The sequence below is a fragment of the Pan paniscus genome, chromosome 2 (assembly GCF_029289425.2).
Source record: "Pan paniscus chromosome 2, NHGRI_mPanPan1-v2.0_pri, whole genome shotgun sequence".
In the NCBI taxonomy this organism is placed as follows: domain Eukaryota; kingdom Metazoa; phylum Chordata; class Mammalia; order Primates; family Hominidae; genus Pan; species Pan paniscus.
Genome location: NC_085926.1, coordinates 97,764,433 through 97,781,443, shown reverse-complemented (window position 1 = coordinate 97,781,443; position 17,011 = coordinate 97,764,433). Strand labels below are relative to the sequence as shown.

General features: G+C 40.2%; 2 protein-coding genes across 3 annotated transcripts in view; one reads left to right on the top strand and one right to left on the bottom strand.

Moving 5' to 3' along the window:
* FILIP1L (filamin A interacting protein 1 like) overlaps positions 1 to 11,842 on the top strand; it is a 107,173-nt gene extending 95,331 nt beyond the window's left edge. For both annotated transcript variants that reach the window (XM_055110201.2, XM_055110199.2), the window contains one exon: positions 5,084 to 11,842. In XM_055110201.2, the coding sequence (XP_054966176.1) occupies positions 5,084 to 5,275 (192 nt within the window). In that variant the 3' untranslated portion in view covers positions 5,276 to 11,842. The remainder of the gene's footprint in view (positions 1 to 5,083) is intronic.
* CMSS1 (cms1 ribosomal small subunit homolog) overlaps positions 1 to 17,011 on the bottom strand; it is a 360,423-nt gene that overhangs the window by 342,413 nt on the left and 999 nt on the right. The window lies entirely within an intron of this gene.

The window sequence follows — 17,011 nt, the reverse complement described above, 5'->3', positions numbered from 1 at the left end:
CCTTCATCAGAATCACATATGACTTTGCAGAGTTTCACATTCCCAGACCTATTAATTCCCACTGCAGGGATTCTGCATCCTAACAGGCTCTCCGGGCATATAAAATTTAAGAACCATGGTCCTATACTACCCAGGAGTTAAATAGTGCTCATAGTAGGTGCTCAACAAAAGCTCATATGGCTAATAAAGGCATCTGGTAGCCATAGCTGGCCTGCATTTGTCCTTTACACAGAATCACAGAATGTCAAAGCCAAAGGACTTTACAGGTGATCTAAAAGAACTACTGCATTTTTCAAACAAAAGACATGAAAACAGGAAAGAACAGATAATGTCTCTGGGTGAACTCTAAAAAAGAAAGATTCACAAGGACCAGACAAAGTAGCATAAGGAGGATAAAGGACATGTGAGTGGGCCTTTTCTGGGTCAAAGGTGGTTAGAAGTATAGCCCAGGAATCAGTACTGCTTATTCAGCTGCCTTAACTCCCACCCTTAGCAACATATTGCCTATAAATAATTGGAGAGAGAGGAAAGTTGAGAGATAAAGCAGGAAAACAAGAAAGGTAAAACAATCAAAGAAGTTAGGATTGTGACCAAGAAATAGGCATCTTAAGAAGTGATATAAGGAAAAAGACAAAGATGATGCTGATGATGATCACAACAGGAACACCTAACACCCGAAACTTTGGATGGGCCAGGGACTTTACTACACAATATCTCTACTCCCCAAAGAAAACTTACAAGTAGGTATTTCAATCCCCAGATGAAGATTACAAAAGAGGAAACTGAGGTTTACATGGGTAAAGTGTTTGCTCAAAGAGACACAGCTAGTTAGTGCCATAACTAGAATGAAGACCCAAGACTGGCTCCACGGCTTGTGCTCTAGATACTACCCAAAGGCTGTTATAAGATGTAAGCCTGAGAATGACTAAAACAATTAAGTGGGTGCAAATGAAGAAATGAGAAAGAAATAGGAGAGGGGAGGGAGGAAAGGGTACAAAAAAAGAAAAGCTGAGTAAAAGGAAAAAAGTTCACAGATGGATAAAAAGAGAACAAATGAGGAAGACAAGTATTTAAGGTTAGTATATTTTATTTTAACAAAGTATTGCTACATCTGATGCTTGGTCTGATACAAAGTGGGGGCAACTGGGTTTGGAGCGATTTTGAAAACTTTATTTCAATGTTTATTCTTGGATTGCCCCCACTGCTGACTGTATAATTTCCACAGAAAGAGAGATTGAGAGGTGACTAGGTACAACCACAAACCATGATACATTACAGAATAAAGGCACCTATTTACTCTAACCTTTGCATCAGATATTGGACAACTCTTTAATATAAGCCATAGAAGTAGAACACTATTCAAAACCAAATGATCTCTCATAGGAGGTTAATGAGAATGAGCTAATAAAATCAAACGGCTTTCCTTTGAAAGACCCTTTCCTGTATAAAGTGTAAAACTTGTAGTGATAAAGTTTCATTGTTTAATAGGGGAGCTCTGAGAAAAATCAAGAGAAAAAAGCCAAAGCATCATTATGAAATTTTGGGCTAGCTGCCAGATTCATTATCTCTTATTTCCATTCCACCACTCCCCATAAATTAGCAGTGATTTGTCAAACAATATAAAAGACAAAAGAAAAGAAGGCAATAATATTTCAAATATATTTTTCTTCAGTTTAGCATTTCCTTCTTTTCATCACCATATCCATCATCATTGCTTATATACTTTCCCATTAAACACTGAGATAAAAACAAAACTACAAAAACACTGTCAATTCTGATAACACATGGCCTTGGCCAAGCATTCCACAGCTGAGTCCCCAAGGGAGTGAGCAGCCCTGAATCCAACCACCGTCCCACACCACCTCAATTACCACATATCAAAATGACCAGAGGTCTCTGGGAGTCTTCAACTTCTCAACCTCTAGAGCTAAGGTGTGATGCAGTCCCTGGAGTCAGGACCGCTCCTGAGAAAACACTGCTTTCTTACACAACACGTTGTCAATACAGATCAAAAAGTTCAAAGCACTTACAAAATTAATTTCCTTTAGAGAAAAGGAAACATCCTGACTCCAGCTGTCTGAGATCTGATAGTTTCTCCATAAATGCTGATTTTGTTCTGGTATATTTGTGCTCCATGATAAAGTGGAAGAACAAAAGAGTCATGTAGAAATTGGGCTATAGAACTGAGACTTTGAATACAACTGAAAACACTTCACCTTTCCATACTTCTTTTGCTCATTATGACTCAATGCCTTCTAATAACTCACTATAACCAGGGAGTCTTCTAGATTGCTAGGTTTCTTTTGAGAATCTATGGATAAAACAAACCAACACTTTTAGAATTTAATATATTCCACAAATTTACTCCTCTTCTTTCTACTGCTCCCTAGGTGGAACCACTTCTTCTGCCTCATTGAACTCAACATCCTTCAGACTTTTAAGGCATTCCAAATCCCAGTCTTCATGTTGAACTGGGTTAAGCATTTATTAAAAAATCGTTTTCTTCTGTGAATGAGCTTTCCAACTTGCTTAATCTCCTCCAAGACATCTGCTCTCTGATGAAACCCAGGAGCCTCCAACTCTGAGTAGAACATTCACTGTGTGGTCTTAAAAGAGCCATATGCATGTATTTCTCTTGCAATATGCATTCCAAATTTGGACAAAACTTTCTTGGAGCTATTTGACATAACGCTCTATAAAAATGATCCAAAAGATGACACATTTTAATGCTCCATACCTCATTTACTGAAACATGTCCAAGGATAAAAGTCATACAAGAAAAAAAAAAAAACAAAACCTTTTTTTTTTTTTTTTTTTTTTTGAGACAGAGTCTTGCTCTGTGGCCCAGGCTGGAGTGCAATGCCATGATCTCGGCTCACTGCAACCTCCGCCTCGTGGGTTCAAGCGATTCTCCTGCCTCAGCCTCCCAAGTAGCTGGGATTACAGGAGCGCGCCACGACGCCCAGCTGTTTTGTATTTTCAGTAGAGACAGGGTTTCACCGTGTTGGCCAGGCTGGTCTCGAACTCCTGACCTCAAGTGATCCGCCCGCCTCAGCCTCGCAAAGTGCTGGGATTACAGGTATGAGCCACTGCGCTAGGCCCTTTTTTTTTTTTTTTTTTTTTTTTTTTTTTTTTTTTTTTAAAGATTTGGGAATGGCTGGGCGCAGTGGCTCACACCTGTAATCCCAGCACTTTGGGAGGCCGAGGCGGGCGGATCATGAGGTCAGGAGATCGAGATCATCCTGGCTAACACAGTGAAACCCCGTCTCTGCTAAAAATACAAAAAATTAGCCAGGCGTGGTGGCGGGCGCCTGTGGTCCCAGCTACTGGGGAGGCTGACGCAGGAGAATGGCGGGAGCCCGGGAGGCGGAGCTTGCAGTGAGCCGATATCGCGCCACTGCACTCCAGCCAGGGTGATACAGCGAGACTACGTCTCAAAAAAAAAAAAAAAAAAGATTTGGGAATGACAATTGGGGTTGTTCTGATAAAATAACAAGCCTTTGCTGCCATCTAGAGGTAAAAACTACGTAATGAAAATGGAGTTACCTAGAAAACAAAAGCTTGCACATCAATGGTGTAGAAACAAGTAGGAGCCCAGTAACTTTCAGGCAGCTGGGCCTGAAAGTTATCAGTGACCACCATTCCAAGCCACATTTTCTTCACCAACACGTATCAGTGTTGCTCAAAAGAAACGAGCTCCACCAATACTGTGTGTCATACCAATCTGTCTCGGCCTTTCACAGTATTGAACTATGCATACCCAGGTAGGCCAGAGTTCCAGGTGAAGAAAAAATAAAGCTTACATCTAAAGGAAGTTCAATTATGGCAGCACTTTTCCAAGTGTGGTAGGCCAACCACCTGAGTTGAAGAAATCACTCTGAGAGTTTATTAAAAATGTGAATTGCTGGACATATCCACAAACCAGTGAATTACAATGTGTAGGAGTAAGATTCAGAAATCTACAATTTAAAGACGATTCCAACATAGATTTTTGAACACTAAATTGGAGACCCAATCTAAATCTTGATAAAGTTACAGGACATCACAGAAATCCATCTTGGGAAGGCTATTAATGCTATAGTCACAATATTAGCAGACTTGATTAGTCTGTCACTGACTTCAACTGCAGCTTCTACTGCTCATGGCTTGGATAATATGGTTGTTCACAGAAATGTCCTGATCTCCAAGTTGTTTCCTTCCTTTTTCGTCTCTTAAAACAATTTAGTGTTGCTTTTTCTCATAGCATACTTACTATAAAATATGTGGAGAACACAGAAAATGTAAGAAAAATCAAAAGTACCTGTAAGTCCACTAATCAGGGTTAACAACCAATAGCATGGGTGCATTTTCTTTTAGTATTTTTCTCTTCACATGTAAATAATTAAAGCATGTACACAGTTTTAAATTCTACTTTTAACATTTCTAAGTAAATGTTTTCCTGAAGCTTTGGCCTCATTAACAAAGCATGTTGTCATAATTATACTATAATTCATTTAACACATCCTATTCATTTAACTGTCCATTTTTCATCATTATAAACAATGCTAAAATCAAATATCCTTGACTGCCTCTCTACATCCTAGAAAAGATTCATAAGGCTCTTGATACATACTACCAAGCTGTTCCGCTAATCATCATTGGAGCTGCCCATCTCACCAAACTCATACTGTGAAAACTTTTAAAAGTCTAAAGGCCCAAGTCAAATGCCATATTCTTCATGAAGCACTCTTAAAGACAATCTCATTCGAAATTAACCTTTCTCTGGCAATCTCATGGCTCTTTGAGATTAATTTGGGACACTACTGTTGTTTATGTCCTACTACACTGTGATTGCCAAATATCTATTCATCTCCGTATCTACCACTATCTCTATCAAGAACTGTGCACACAGCACACATTCAACACACACCAGATTACTTTACTGACATTCTTTTCTTCAACCTGACGATCTTTGATCTGATACATCCCCAGAAACTGGTGCTTTCAAAGCCAAATCCTCCAAACTGACTCCATGTCCTAAACAATTTCTACTTCTCCACCAACTGTACCATTAATTACCTTTTGTTCTCTTGTTTAATTCAAGATCAAGGAGGTATGCAAGCAGAGAATCCCAGCACGGATCCCTAAACCGAAATCTACAGGCATCACCAAGATTTCCACTAAAGCCCCCACAGTGCCTATGGATAAGCCTATTTACCAAAATGGCTGTGGGAAGCTACACATCGTGAGAACTGTCACCTCCAACACCTTCCTCCACGTGGGAGGGAGAAGGTAACTCATACCAATGCACTGCCTGGATACATTCATCTACAGAAATATGTGGAAAGCTAAAATTACCACTATGAAAGGCCAAAGGACCATCTCTCCAGGAAATGGTGAAGCAGCTTGGTGGACCTGATGAAGATCATCCCCCAAAAAGCAGCACGTCTACAATTATTTTACTTCTACATGTGTATATGCACATACAAACACTCACAGGCCTAGACCCACACCCAAATCTACCCATTTCCTCATCCGACATATAATCTAACCCAAAGATGAACTATCTAGAATCAGCCTGGGATAGGACTGAATTCACTAGAACAGTTCAAGAGTTTTCTGGTGAAAACAGAAGTAATTCTTCATTCTACAGAACTTTGCTGATTAATCATATTTTGCTAAGAAAAGGTGATAGCAAAAATTCCTAATCTGAGTCAAGAAAATCAGATTATTTCCATCAAGATGACAGGACAATTAAAATCACACTTTAAGGTCTAAAACTATGATTTCTTTATGACCAGGAGGGAAAAAGCAAAGTGATAATTCTTAAAGGAGGAAAAGCATAACAAAAGTGAATAACAGCCAAATATATCCTTTGTGCAGAATACCTGACAATCACTGGTGTAGTAAGCATACCTGACCACTGGCACTTAGTCTCAGTAACACTGAGATATTTTAGGGAGATATGAATCAATATTCCAGGTGCTCGAAAAAATACAGAATTTATCATCTCACAGGACATTGTTTATTCATATCTCTTCTCTGAATAAACACTATCGAAAATCAGTTGATTCAACAAAAGCTTGGGGTTAGGAGACTCAAATTCCAATCCTAGATTTTCATTCATGTGACAACGAGCTTTGCATTCATCAATCTAAGCCTTGAGTTTCCACATGTAAAACAGGAAAGTGAAATAATTCCTCAGGTCCCTTCCAGTTCTGATAACCTATGAATATGCCCAACTATTAATACAAAATGTTGAATTCAAACAGTCATCTATAAGGGTAGACCCAGTCCCCTGGCAAAAAGCTAAAGCAATTCTTTACATCACACTGAAAACTCTCTCATTGAATTGAGAGAAAGGTGTGCCTGTAATTCAGTGTGGACAGAGTAATACAGGACATTTTAAGACAAGGCATGTTTGACACAAAAGGCAGTTCAAAAAACATTTCAAAAAGCTTCAATCGAGGGGGGAAAAAAATCAATGGAACGACACTAAACGTTTTTTGTGATCCTTCACTAAAAACTGGAAGCATGACCCTGGAAGAAATCCTCATGGTTAAGGACTGCTTTAGCCAGCTGCCCTGGGTTGGAGCCAGCAGAGCAAGAGTAAAGGAACTCCCATTCCCCATACTTATCTAACTAAGTCCACCTCATTGCACTAATGCCACTGTACAAACACCCCCAGGCCCCTGCAATTTCAAGGAGGAGAAGAAGCTAGAGGCCTGGGCAGCATTGAAAGGGATGATGGGCAGCACTGAGAGGGATGATGGGCAGCGTTGAGAGGGATGATGGGCAGCATTGAGAGGGATGATGGGCAGCATTGAGAGGGATGATAGGCAGCAGTCCCAGCAGGCAAGTGGCAGAGGGCAGTAGGGGGAGGTCAAGTGAATTAAAAGCCTGAAATGGAAAAGTCTAAGTGAAAGGAAAGCAGGAAGAGAATAGTAGAAGGGGATGGACTACAAAAGAAGGTGAAGACTGGGCATGGTGGCTCATGCCAGTAACCCCAGCACTTTGGGAGGCTGAGGTGAGAGGATTTCTTGAGGCCAGGAGCTCAAGACCAGTCTGGGCAACTTGGCAAGACCTTGTCTCTCCGAAAAGAAAAAAAAAAAAAAAGCCAGGTGTTGTGGTGCACACCTGTAGTCCTAGCTAATTAGGAGGAAGAGGCAAGAGGATTGTTTGAGCCCAGAAGTCCGAGGCTGCAGTGAGCATGATCACACCACTGCACTCCAGACTGACTGACAGAGCAAGACCTTGCTTGTGGGGAAAAAAAAAAAAAAAAAAAAAAGGGTGCAGTGATGAAGTTCTAACATCAAAAAAAAAAAAAAAATACACGTATGTACAGAGTGCTTAGTATTGTGCCACACATAGAGCAGGTATCTGATAAATCTAGAGTGAACAGAGAATGAGTAAATGAAGAAGAGAAGGCCATTCAGTCGACATTTTCTCACTTGAGAAAACATGCTAAGAGATAGCAATGGTATGACAGGGTTAGGAAAAGTAGTTATGCCCAGGTGACATTCAACATTGGTAATTATGCTAATAGAAAAAAAACCCATTGGAATCCCTTAGTGAAAACCAAACAGGTTGAAAAGAAGCATAAAACAGGAAAAACAACACGCACTAACAATAGTCCCAGAAAAACAAAATACCTTGGGAAAAATTTTACTCTGAAATGAAGCACAAAATATGTTGTATGTTGAAGCTTTCAAAATTGTTTTCTCCCATGTCAGGAGACTTCCTAAAGTACATTTTTATCCAAGCTAGCATAAGTTTAAGAGGAAGCACAAAAAGAGGGACAAGATAGTATACAAAGTACTAAAAAAATTTAGGTAGAAGCCAGGCACGGTGGCTCACGCCTGTAATCCCAGCACTTTGGGAGTCCGAGGCGGGTGGATCACCTGAGGTCGGGAGTTTGAGACCAGCTTCACCAACGTGGAGAAACCCCGTCTCTACTAAAAATGCAAAATTAGCCGGGCATGGTGGCGCATGCCTGTAATCCCAGCTACTCCAGAGGCTGAGGCAGAAGAATCTGCTTGAACCTGGGAGGCAGAGGTTGCAGTGAGCCGAGATTGCGCCATTGCACTCCAGCCTGGGCAGTAAGAGCAAAACTCCGTCTCAAATTAAAAAAAAAAAAAAATTTGCGTAGAAAAATGTTGACACTTCTATGGGAACCAGCAGAAACTCATCTTTAAATGGTAATGCAGTTCTAATCCCATTAAGACAAAAGTCTTCAAAGTAAAGTTACATTGGCCTGGTGCGGTGACTCACACCTGTAATCCCAGCACTTTGGGAGGCCAGGGCGGGCAGATCACATGAGGCCAGGAGTTTGAGGCCAGTCTGGTCAACATGGCGAAATTCCATCTCTATTAAAAACACAAAAATTAGCTGGGCTTGGTGGTGCATGGCTGTAATCCCAGCTACTCAGGAGGCTGAGGCACGAGAATCGCTTGAGTCTGGGAGGCAGAGGGTGCAGCGGGCCAAGATCATGCCACTGCACTATAGCCTTGGTGACAGAGTGAGACTCTGTCTCAAAATAATAACAATAAATAAAGTTATATTTTAACAAAAGGATTAACAACCAAAAACCATGCTTGTTTCAAGCAATATGTATTAATAATATAATAAAAATGCAAATACAACTATAAAGTGAGAATACTATTTGGAGTTCAAAACAGTAATGTCTGACTTATATGTAACACAACTGAAATATAAAGAATCTTTCCTCCTGGGCATGTTGTTTCCGCAGAAGTGTGGCCTCTGAAGAACAATGAAAATAAAAGAAGCTGACCTAATAATTCTAGAGTGATTTCACCTGATGAACTGTTTTAAAGTAAGCAGATAAAAATCCAAGTGAGTGAAAACAAATCCAATTTGTAACAAAAATGTTAAAAACCTGATACTTTTAAGCTGAAGTCTTTTCCTGGTCCTTCATTTATTTACCTTCAAGGTTTCTGAACTAATCTTGAGATATTTTAGAATCAAATATCTGATTTTAACAGATATGTGACTGGTCTAATACATAGCTGATAACTACTAAGTAACGGAGTAACTAAGGTAAAACACAATTCTCTCTGGATTTGTTTCAAATTTCTTCTCCTGAAGACACTTGACATACAATTCACGATGTGACTTTGAGTTTGGGGCAGCGTTTGCAAACTGGCGGTTCACAGGCCAAATTCAACCCACTGTGAAAGCTGAAAAACCATCAAAATAAGACTATTTTGTGACGTGAAAATTACATAAAATTCAAATATTGTTGTCCATAAATAAAATTTTATTGGAACACAGCCATACTCATTCGTTTACACATTTATTTTCTATGACTGCTTTTACACTGCAACAGCAGTTATGACGGTGATGACTGGACCCGCAAAACCTAAAATATTTATTATCTGGATTTATATGAAAAAAGTTTGCTGACCTCTGGTCTAGTGTGAACTAGAACAAGGAACTCAGAAATAGGAATTCAAGAGCTTGATCAACTACTTTTTATAAGCAATATTAGCCATTTAAAAATCAATTAAGAATTCTATGAAAGCTGATAAAAATGGGGAAACTATATTTCAAGCTGTGATATATTTAGTAAAATGTATAATTCTATGAATGCATCTGAAGTGTTCCACTAAATAACATCAGATTAACAACAGATAAAAGACTTGTGCTGGGCCGGGCTCTGTGGCTCACACCTGTAAATTCTAGCACTTTGGGAGGCGGAGGCAGGCGGATCATGAGGACAGGAGATCGAGACCATCCTGCCTAACGTGGTGAAACCCCCCCCTCTACTAAAAACACAAAAAATTAGCCAGGCATGGTGGCATGCACCTGTAGTCCCAGCTACTTAGGAGGCTGAGGCAGGAGAATCGCTTCAACTCAGGAGGCGGAGGTTGCAGTGTGCCAAGATTGCGCCACTGCACTCCAGCCTGGGGGACAAGGGCAAAACTCTGTCTCAAAAAAAAAAAAAAAAAGAAAAGAAAAGAAAAAAAGATTTGTGCCACAAAATGATATATTATTATTGAATCTGAGGGAGGAAATGGAAGTTATGTGTAGGCCTTCCACATTTATGAGTCATATTTTTCAAGAGATTCATGGACATTTAGCAAAATTATAGCAGGAACTACCTGACATGCAATTTAGGGAAATATGCATAAATTTCCACCTTTAAATGTTCGTAATTGTTGTCAAGAACCACTCATTTAATCATCTGAAAGAATTGTGGAAATTATATGCAGCAAATTAAACCAGACCATGAAGGTTATCTAAGTGTCCATCTGTTACAGCCTTCAAGTGTAGAGCAATGACTAATAACATAGTCATTTTTCTCCCTCCTCTTTCTTCTTTCCTTCCCCTTGCTTTTTAAATTCATCCTGCCCCTGTGTTTTGCCCCTGAATATCTGTCAATACTATTTGCATTTTGACTGAACCACATCAATGTGTAAATCCTGTAATGTAAGCTGATTATGTTTTTTCCCTCTAATTCTGGTACAGTGTCTAAAACGAGGCTAAGCATGAGAGCTTGACGAATGATTATGAAAACAACATGCCCAGAAGTCGATCCTCTGTTGTGTGTTGTTAACATCTCCTACAAATATTCCAAGTCTGAATTTTATATGCAGAGACAATGCCTTACAACATCTACAATGCAAGACTGTCTATATGTAAAACTAATACTGTAAAGGTTTAACTTTGGTGTGAAAATAGAAAAAACACAAAACAAAAAAACCTGGGTACTTGGGTTTAAAGAAAAGATCCAAGGTGCTCCCCTACTCCATTTCCAGAAGGAATTCACCATGGATAAAGCAATATAATTTGAAGAATATACCATAAAATGATATTACAACAAAAATATTTACAAAGCTCATTTCAGCAATCTCAAAAAGAATAAGCACATTGATTCTAGGTGACAAAAGCTGTCACCAGTAAAAATTACAGGCTTATTTACAAAGAGTCTCTTGTCCTCTTTCCAAACGTAATTTATAAAATTAAATCCAAATATGGTTACAATAAAATGTTAGTAAGACACAGTTTTACAAGGACTACTAATGTAATTTTGAAAAGAGAAAAGCGGCATTTGCCAAATCTGTCAAAAGCCTGGACAGGAGTTTGACAAATCTGCTAGCAGATCAAGGTTCTTTTGATAAAGATCTCCTAGGTTGAGGTCTTCAAGGTGTGACTACGAAATATTAATAATTAATTGGTTAACCAACAAATACCTCATGAGTGCCTTCGCTGTACCCAGATACTACTCTAGGCCCTGAAACTAAAGCAAACAAGACAAACAAAATACCTGCTCACATGGAGCTCTTACAGTCTAGTGCTGGGAAAAAGTAATTAATTTAACAAGGAAAAATAATAGTTGGTGCTAAGTACTCTGCTGAGAATTATAATAACATAATAATTTAATAGATATTGTGATAATGTAATAGAGCACCTAGATAGTTACTCTAGACTGCCTGATCAGGAAGTGCCGCTCTGAGTAGGTGACGTTTGAACTGAGTACTTAATGTTAAGACAGAGCCAGCTGGCCGGACCTGGTGGCTCATGCCTGTAATCCCAGCGTTTTGGGAGGCTGAGGCGGGTGGATCAAGAGCTCAGGAGTTCGAGATCAGCCTGGCCAACATGGTGAAATCCCGTCTCTGCTAAATATACAAAAATTAGCTGGGTGTGGTGGCAGGCGCCTGTAATCCCAGCTACTCAGAAGGCTGAGGCAGGAGAATCATTTGAACTCAGGAGGTGGAGGATGCAGTGAGCTGAGATCGCACCACTGCACTCTAGCCTGGGTGACAGGGCGAGACTCCAGCTCAAAAAAAAAAAAAAAAAAAAAAAAAAAAAGAAAGAAAGCCAGCCAATCAGAAGGACAGGACAGAAAGGAAAAGAAACAGCTAACACAAACGGCTAAGTAAGACAGAATGAGTGTGGCCTACTGAGGAACAGAATGAAGGCTGGTGTGGGTGGGGCAGCATAAACTATAGGGGAGTAAATAGTAGAAGACCTGGTGGCCACCAGCCACGGTAAGTAATCTGAATTTCATTCTATGTGCCAGGGAAAAAGCTATTGGAAGATTTAAGCAGGAAAGTGGCCTGACTTCTTTTCAAAAGACCTCTAGCTGGTGAGTGAGGGACAAGGTGGAAACTCTGAGCCCTGTTAGAAGCTTATGGCAGTAAGGATGAAAATGTATACTCCAATGGAGGCAGAGCGAAGAAAAATGCAAAGAAAGAATCAGGATATGTTTTCGAGGTAGTGACAACAGGACTTGATGGATGAGATATAGGGGTGAAAAAAATAAATAAATCAGAATACTGCTAGGCCTTTGTGAAATTGGGTAGTTGGTGGTTTAATTTATGGAGACAGGAAAGTCTGGAGAAAAAAGCAGGTTTGGAGAATAATTCAGTAGCTGGGTCTTGTTTACATTTGACATCCCTATTAAATAACTAAGTAAAGATTTAAAGAAGGCAGCCACATACGTTAAGCTTTGAGCTCCAGGATCAGGTTTGAGTTACTGGCAGAAATGGTTCTCAAAGCCCAAATGGAAAAGCTGCTTATTTGTAGCTCCAAGTAACCAGTGTTCTTTAAAAGAGTAAACTTTGGAAAACTAATAGACACAATTTCATAATGATATATAAACAAAAGACTTTCTAAATTATGAGTCTCTTTAAGCCGATAACGGATTATTCCTTTAGAGATGAGATTCTTACCACTGATAATGAGAATGCGAAATATAAGCACACAGGCTCTGGTTTCAGACTGCCTGCATATGAATCACAGCTCCCCTATTTACCAATTAAATAGATAGTATTGGGTGAATTAAATTAAATAGTATTAAGTAAATCACTTAATTTCTCAGTGTCTCAACTTCCTCATCAGTAAAATAAAGATAACAACAGTAACTACCGCTGGTATACTTGGGAAGATTAAATTAACTAGAACATGTAAAGCAATCAAAACAGCATCTGGCAGGTAGTAAGTGCTCAACAAATGCAAGCTGGTATTATTACTATTATTATTATTATCATTATTATTTTGAGATGGAGTTTTGTTCTTATTGCCCAGGCTGGAGTGCAGTGGCACGATCTCGGCTCACTGCAACCCCCGCCTCCTGGGTTCAAGCAATTCTCCTGCCTCAGTCTCCTGAGTAGCTGGGATTACAGGTGCGTGCCACCACGCCCAGCTAATTTTTTGTAGTTTTAGTAGTGACAGGGTTTCATCACATTGGCCAGGCTGGTCTCAAACTCCTGACCTCAGGTGATCCACCTGCCTCAGCCTCCCAAAGTGTAGGGATTACAGGCGTGAGCCACTGCGCCTGGCCACAAGCTGGTATTATTACCTGCAGTCTCCTGGCACTGTACATAGCAGTGTCTTAACACTTCAGTTTTCTAGTTAGGTGCTTGGGAAGAGATGTCATCAAAGATTCAGAATGAGTTGGGGAGGCATATGAAAGACCCTCCTTAAAAGACATGGAGGCTCAATGTTACAGACTGCTAAGAACATGCTCTTTAAAAATAACCTATCTGTATGCCAGTTATTCCTAAATCTGTATCTCAGCCTGGATCTGGCCCTAGGGCTCCAGACTCACATACTTAGCTGCCTACTGGGTACTCGACTTGGTAATTTAATAGGTATATCATTGAAATAAAAAGGGAAAGCAATCAGTATTCTCTTCATCTTCAGTGAGTAAATGATCAAGTAACATTTTCTTTTTTCTTTTTTTTGAGACAGAGTCTCAGTCTGTAGCACAGGCTGGAGTGCAGTGGTGCGATCTTGGCTCGCCGCAAGCTCCACCTCCTGGGTTCAAGCAATACTCCTGCCTCAGCCTCCTGAGTAGCTGGGACTACAAGTGCCTGCTACCACACCTGGCTAATTTTTGTCTTTTTAGTAGAGACAGGTTTTCTCCATGTTGGCCAGGCTGGTCTCAAACTCCTGGACTCAGGTGATCTGCCCACCTTGGCCTCCCAAAGTGCTGGGATTACAGGCCCTCAAGTGACATTTTCAACTGCAGAATCTCTTGGCTCTCTTCCTTAAGTCACGAAATCCATGCTGTGATTGACATTCTCTCAGTTTTCAGCTTCACACTGAGAAAGTACCCAGACCGGTCAACTACATTAAAATCTCAGGCATTGTATTTGCTCATTTCAGCATTAATATTTTCACATCATTATTCTACTGAATGTATTACTTACTATAAGTCACTTCAAACAGTTGCTGAAGGTTTACAGGGAATAAGGAAATAAATCAAATATTAGATGCCATTAGATGATTCCTGGGGTCTTATGCCTAAGGCATCCTGGGCTGCACACTCAGCACTGTAACTCCCAGCTGTCTTATGTTGGGCCATGACTCCAATTGCCACCAATGGAGTGACTAGACATCCCTTAAGGACCAGGAGAGTCCCTGCAAAATTCTAATTGCATAGCCTTCCACTCACAAAAGTGTCTAGATTGGATGAGAAATTATATGTCTGCCTACATACTCTGTAGCAGGTAACACACATACACACATATATTTATTCTGCCAACATCCACCAAACACCAATTAAGTGCCAGGTCCCATGTTGAGCTCCAGTGCAATGTAGAACTCTAGCACAAAAATGACAGGTTTTAAAGAGCCATGAAAACTTTGTTACATACCACATCTAAGAAGACATGATAACAGCCAAAAAATAGTACAGTTCTTTAGACAGACAACAAACAGACAGGCACATTAGATAGATGTTATAAACCATGTACAACCAACAAGTATTTGTAAGTGACTGAAATCTTCCACTGCCTTGCTACCATGGATGTCAAGTGGGAACAGATTATAGCAAAAGATGTTTATTTTTATAGGCAGGTAGCATAATCCACAACAGGAATAAAAGCACCAATACAACTGTCTTTCCTTTCTCTGATTTAACGTATTATTTCTCCTTCAACTTTCAAAACAAAACATAATTCACATATTTTAGGCTGAAACAACAATTGAATACATTTGACATCCCTATCAAATAACTTAAGTAAAGACTTCAAGAAGGCAGCCAGGTAAGTAAGCCTTGTGCTCTAGGATCAAGGCTAGATCCCATCAACAAAAGAACAATCAGGAAATCTGAAGTGGTTCAGCTGTGATTTCTTTTGAATTAGAAACGCTGTACAGATTACAATTAGGCAAACTGCCAGTGAATAATCAAGGATATTTCAAATAAAGGCATATACTTACTTTGCTTAAGAGCAGCGAACAAAGCAAAGGCCTCTGATAAATTTAATGCCAGCAATTTTCAAAGCTTAGTCTTGGCCGGGTACGGTGATTCACACCTGTAATCCCAGCACTTTGGGAGGCCAAGGCGAGCAGATCACTTCAGGTCAGGAGCTCAAGACCAGCCTGGCCAACATGGTGAAACCCCATCTCTACTAAAAATACAAAAATTAGCTGGGGGTGGTGGCAGGCTCCTGTAATCCCAACTACTCGGGAGGCTGAGGCAGGAGAATCGCTTGAACCCAGGAGGTGGAGGTTGCAGTGAACTGAGATCGCACCACTGTACTCCAGACTGGGGGACAAGAGTGAGACTTCGTCTCAAAAAAAAAAAGGGGGGTTAGTCTTATGGCTAGAAGGAATGTAAGAAGTAGAGCAATCTTAGGCACTCCAACACACTGTCTTCATGAGAATTCTGGCAACTTAGATGAAGGAGGCTGTAGCGATTTAAAGTTTTACTAGATTCAGTGTTTAAAACGGTTGGGGGCCAGGCACGGTGGCTCACGCCTGTAATCCCAGCACTTAGGGAGGCTGAGGCGGGCAGATCACGAGGTCAAGAGATCAAGACCAGCCTGGCCAACATGGTGAAACCCCGTCTCTACTAAAAATACAAAAATTAGCTGGGTGTGGTGGCGGGCACCTGTAATCCCAGTTACTTGGGAGGCTGAGGCAGGAGAATCGCTTGAACCCAGGAGGCAGAGGTTGCAGTGAGCCGAGATCGTGCCACTGCACTCCAGCCTGGGCGACAGAGGGAGACTACGTGTCAAAAAAAAAAAAAAAGAAAAAAAAAACTGTTGGTTGGTAAAACCCTAAAAAAGATGATATTTAAGGGCTCTTTACAGATTATGATACAAAGGCCCACAGAAGTCACAAAGTAGTAGCGGGAAAAGCGTGACTTTCAAAATCAATCACACTTGACTAAACTCTTCCCAGACCTCTTCTTCAATGTGTGTTCCTAAGAACACGACTTAACTTTTTTCTGTTTCTTCACCTATACAAATGAAGAGAATACTTACCTTTTAGGGATGTTATGAAGGTTAAATCAATTCATATTTATGAAGACATTTGTCACATAATAGATACTCAATACATGTTGACTGCCTTTCTTCCAACGGATGAATAACTTGAAAGTCACACAGCTAGTGAGGACTAGAACCAAGAATTGGGATCCCCTTCACCACTCAAACAGAATTCAACTATTTCTTAAATGGCCTCTGTTCATCTTCAATCATATCATAAAATAGAGCTTTTTAACACCTGAGTTGGGAGGGGTAGTTATTAAAGTAAATGTGGAACACCACAGGGCTGCAAAAGAGTCAGGAAGGTTAATCAAGGAAATGTTGTATTGGCTACCTTTCTAAAAATGACATCTGCTTAGTTTGTACCTGAAGGCTTGACCTTCCGGAAACAATGCAACAAATGAAGTTGGTTATTTTTAATGGATATTTCACAACTAGTATTTCAAGATTGTTTGCAGCAAATAGGTATCAAGTGTCTAACATGTGCAGGGCCCTGTGGATGACAGAAGTATGAATCTGACTTTGGCCCTGTCTTCTCTTGTAGAGAAAAGAGGCAGACCTTGAGGAGTGATAAAAACCAACCAACCAATAATTGCATGGGAGGTGTGATGGAACTTAAAAAGTTCAAGGCTAGCCTGACATGGGGGGTTACTTAATGCTACTCTACTTGGGGATGAAATGCCCACTGCATCAGGAGTTGGTAAACATAGCAGAGCATAGTAGAAACTATTCAAATTGTGTTAACTGAATTCTAGTATTGTTTCTGAAAGGAGATGGCTTTGTGAACTTGT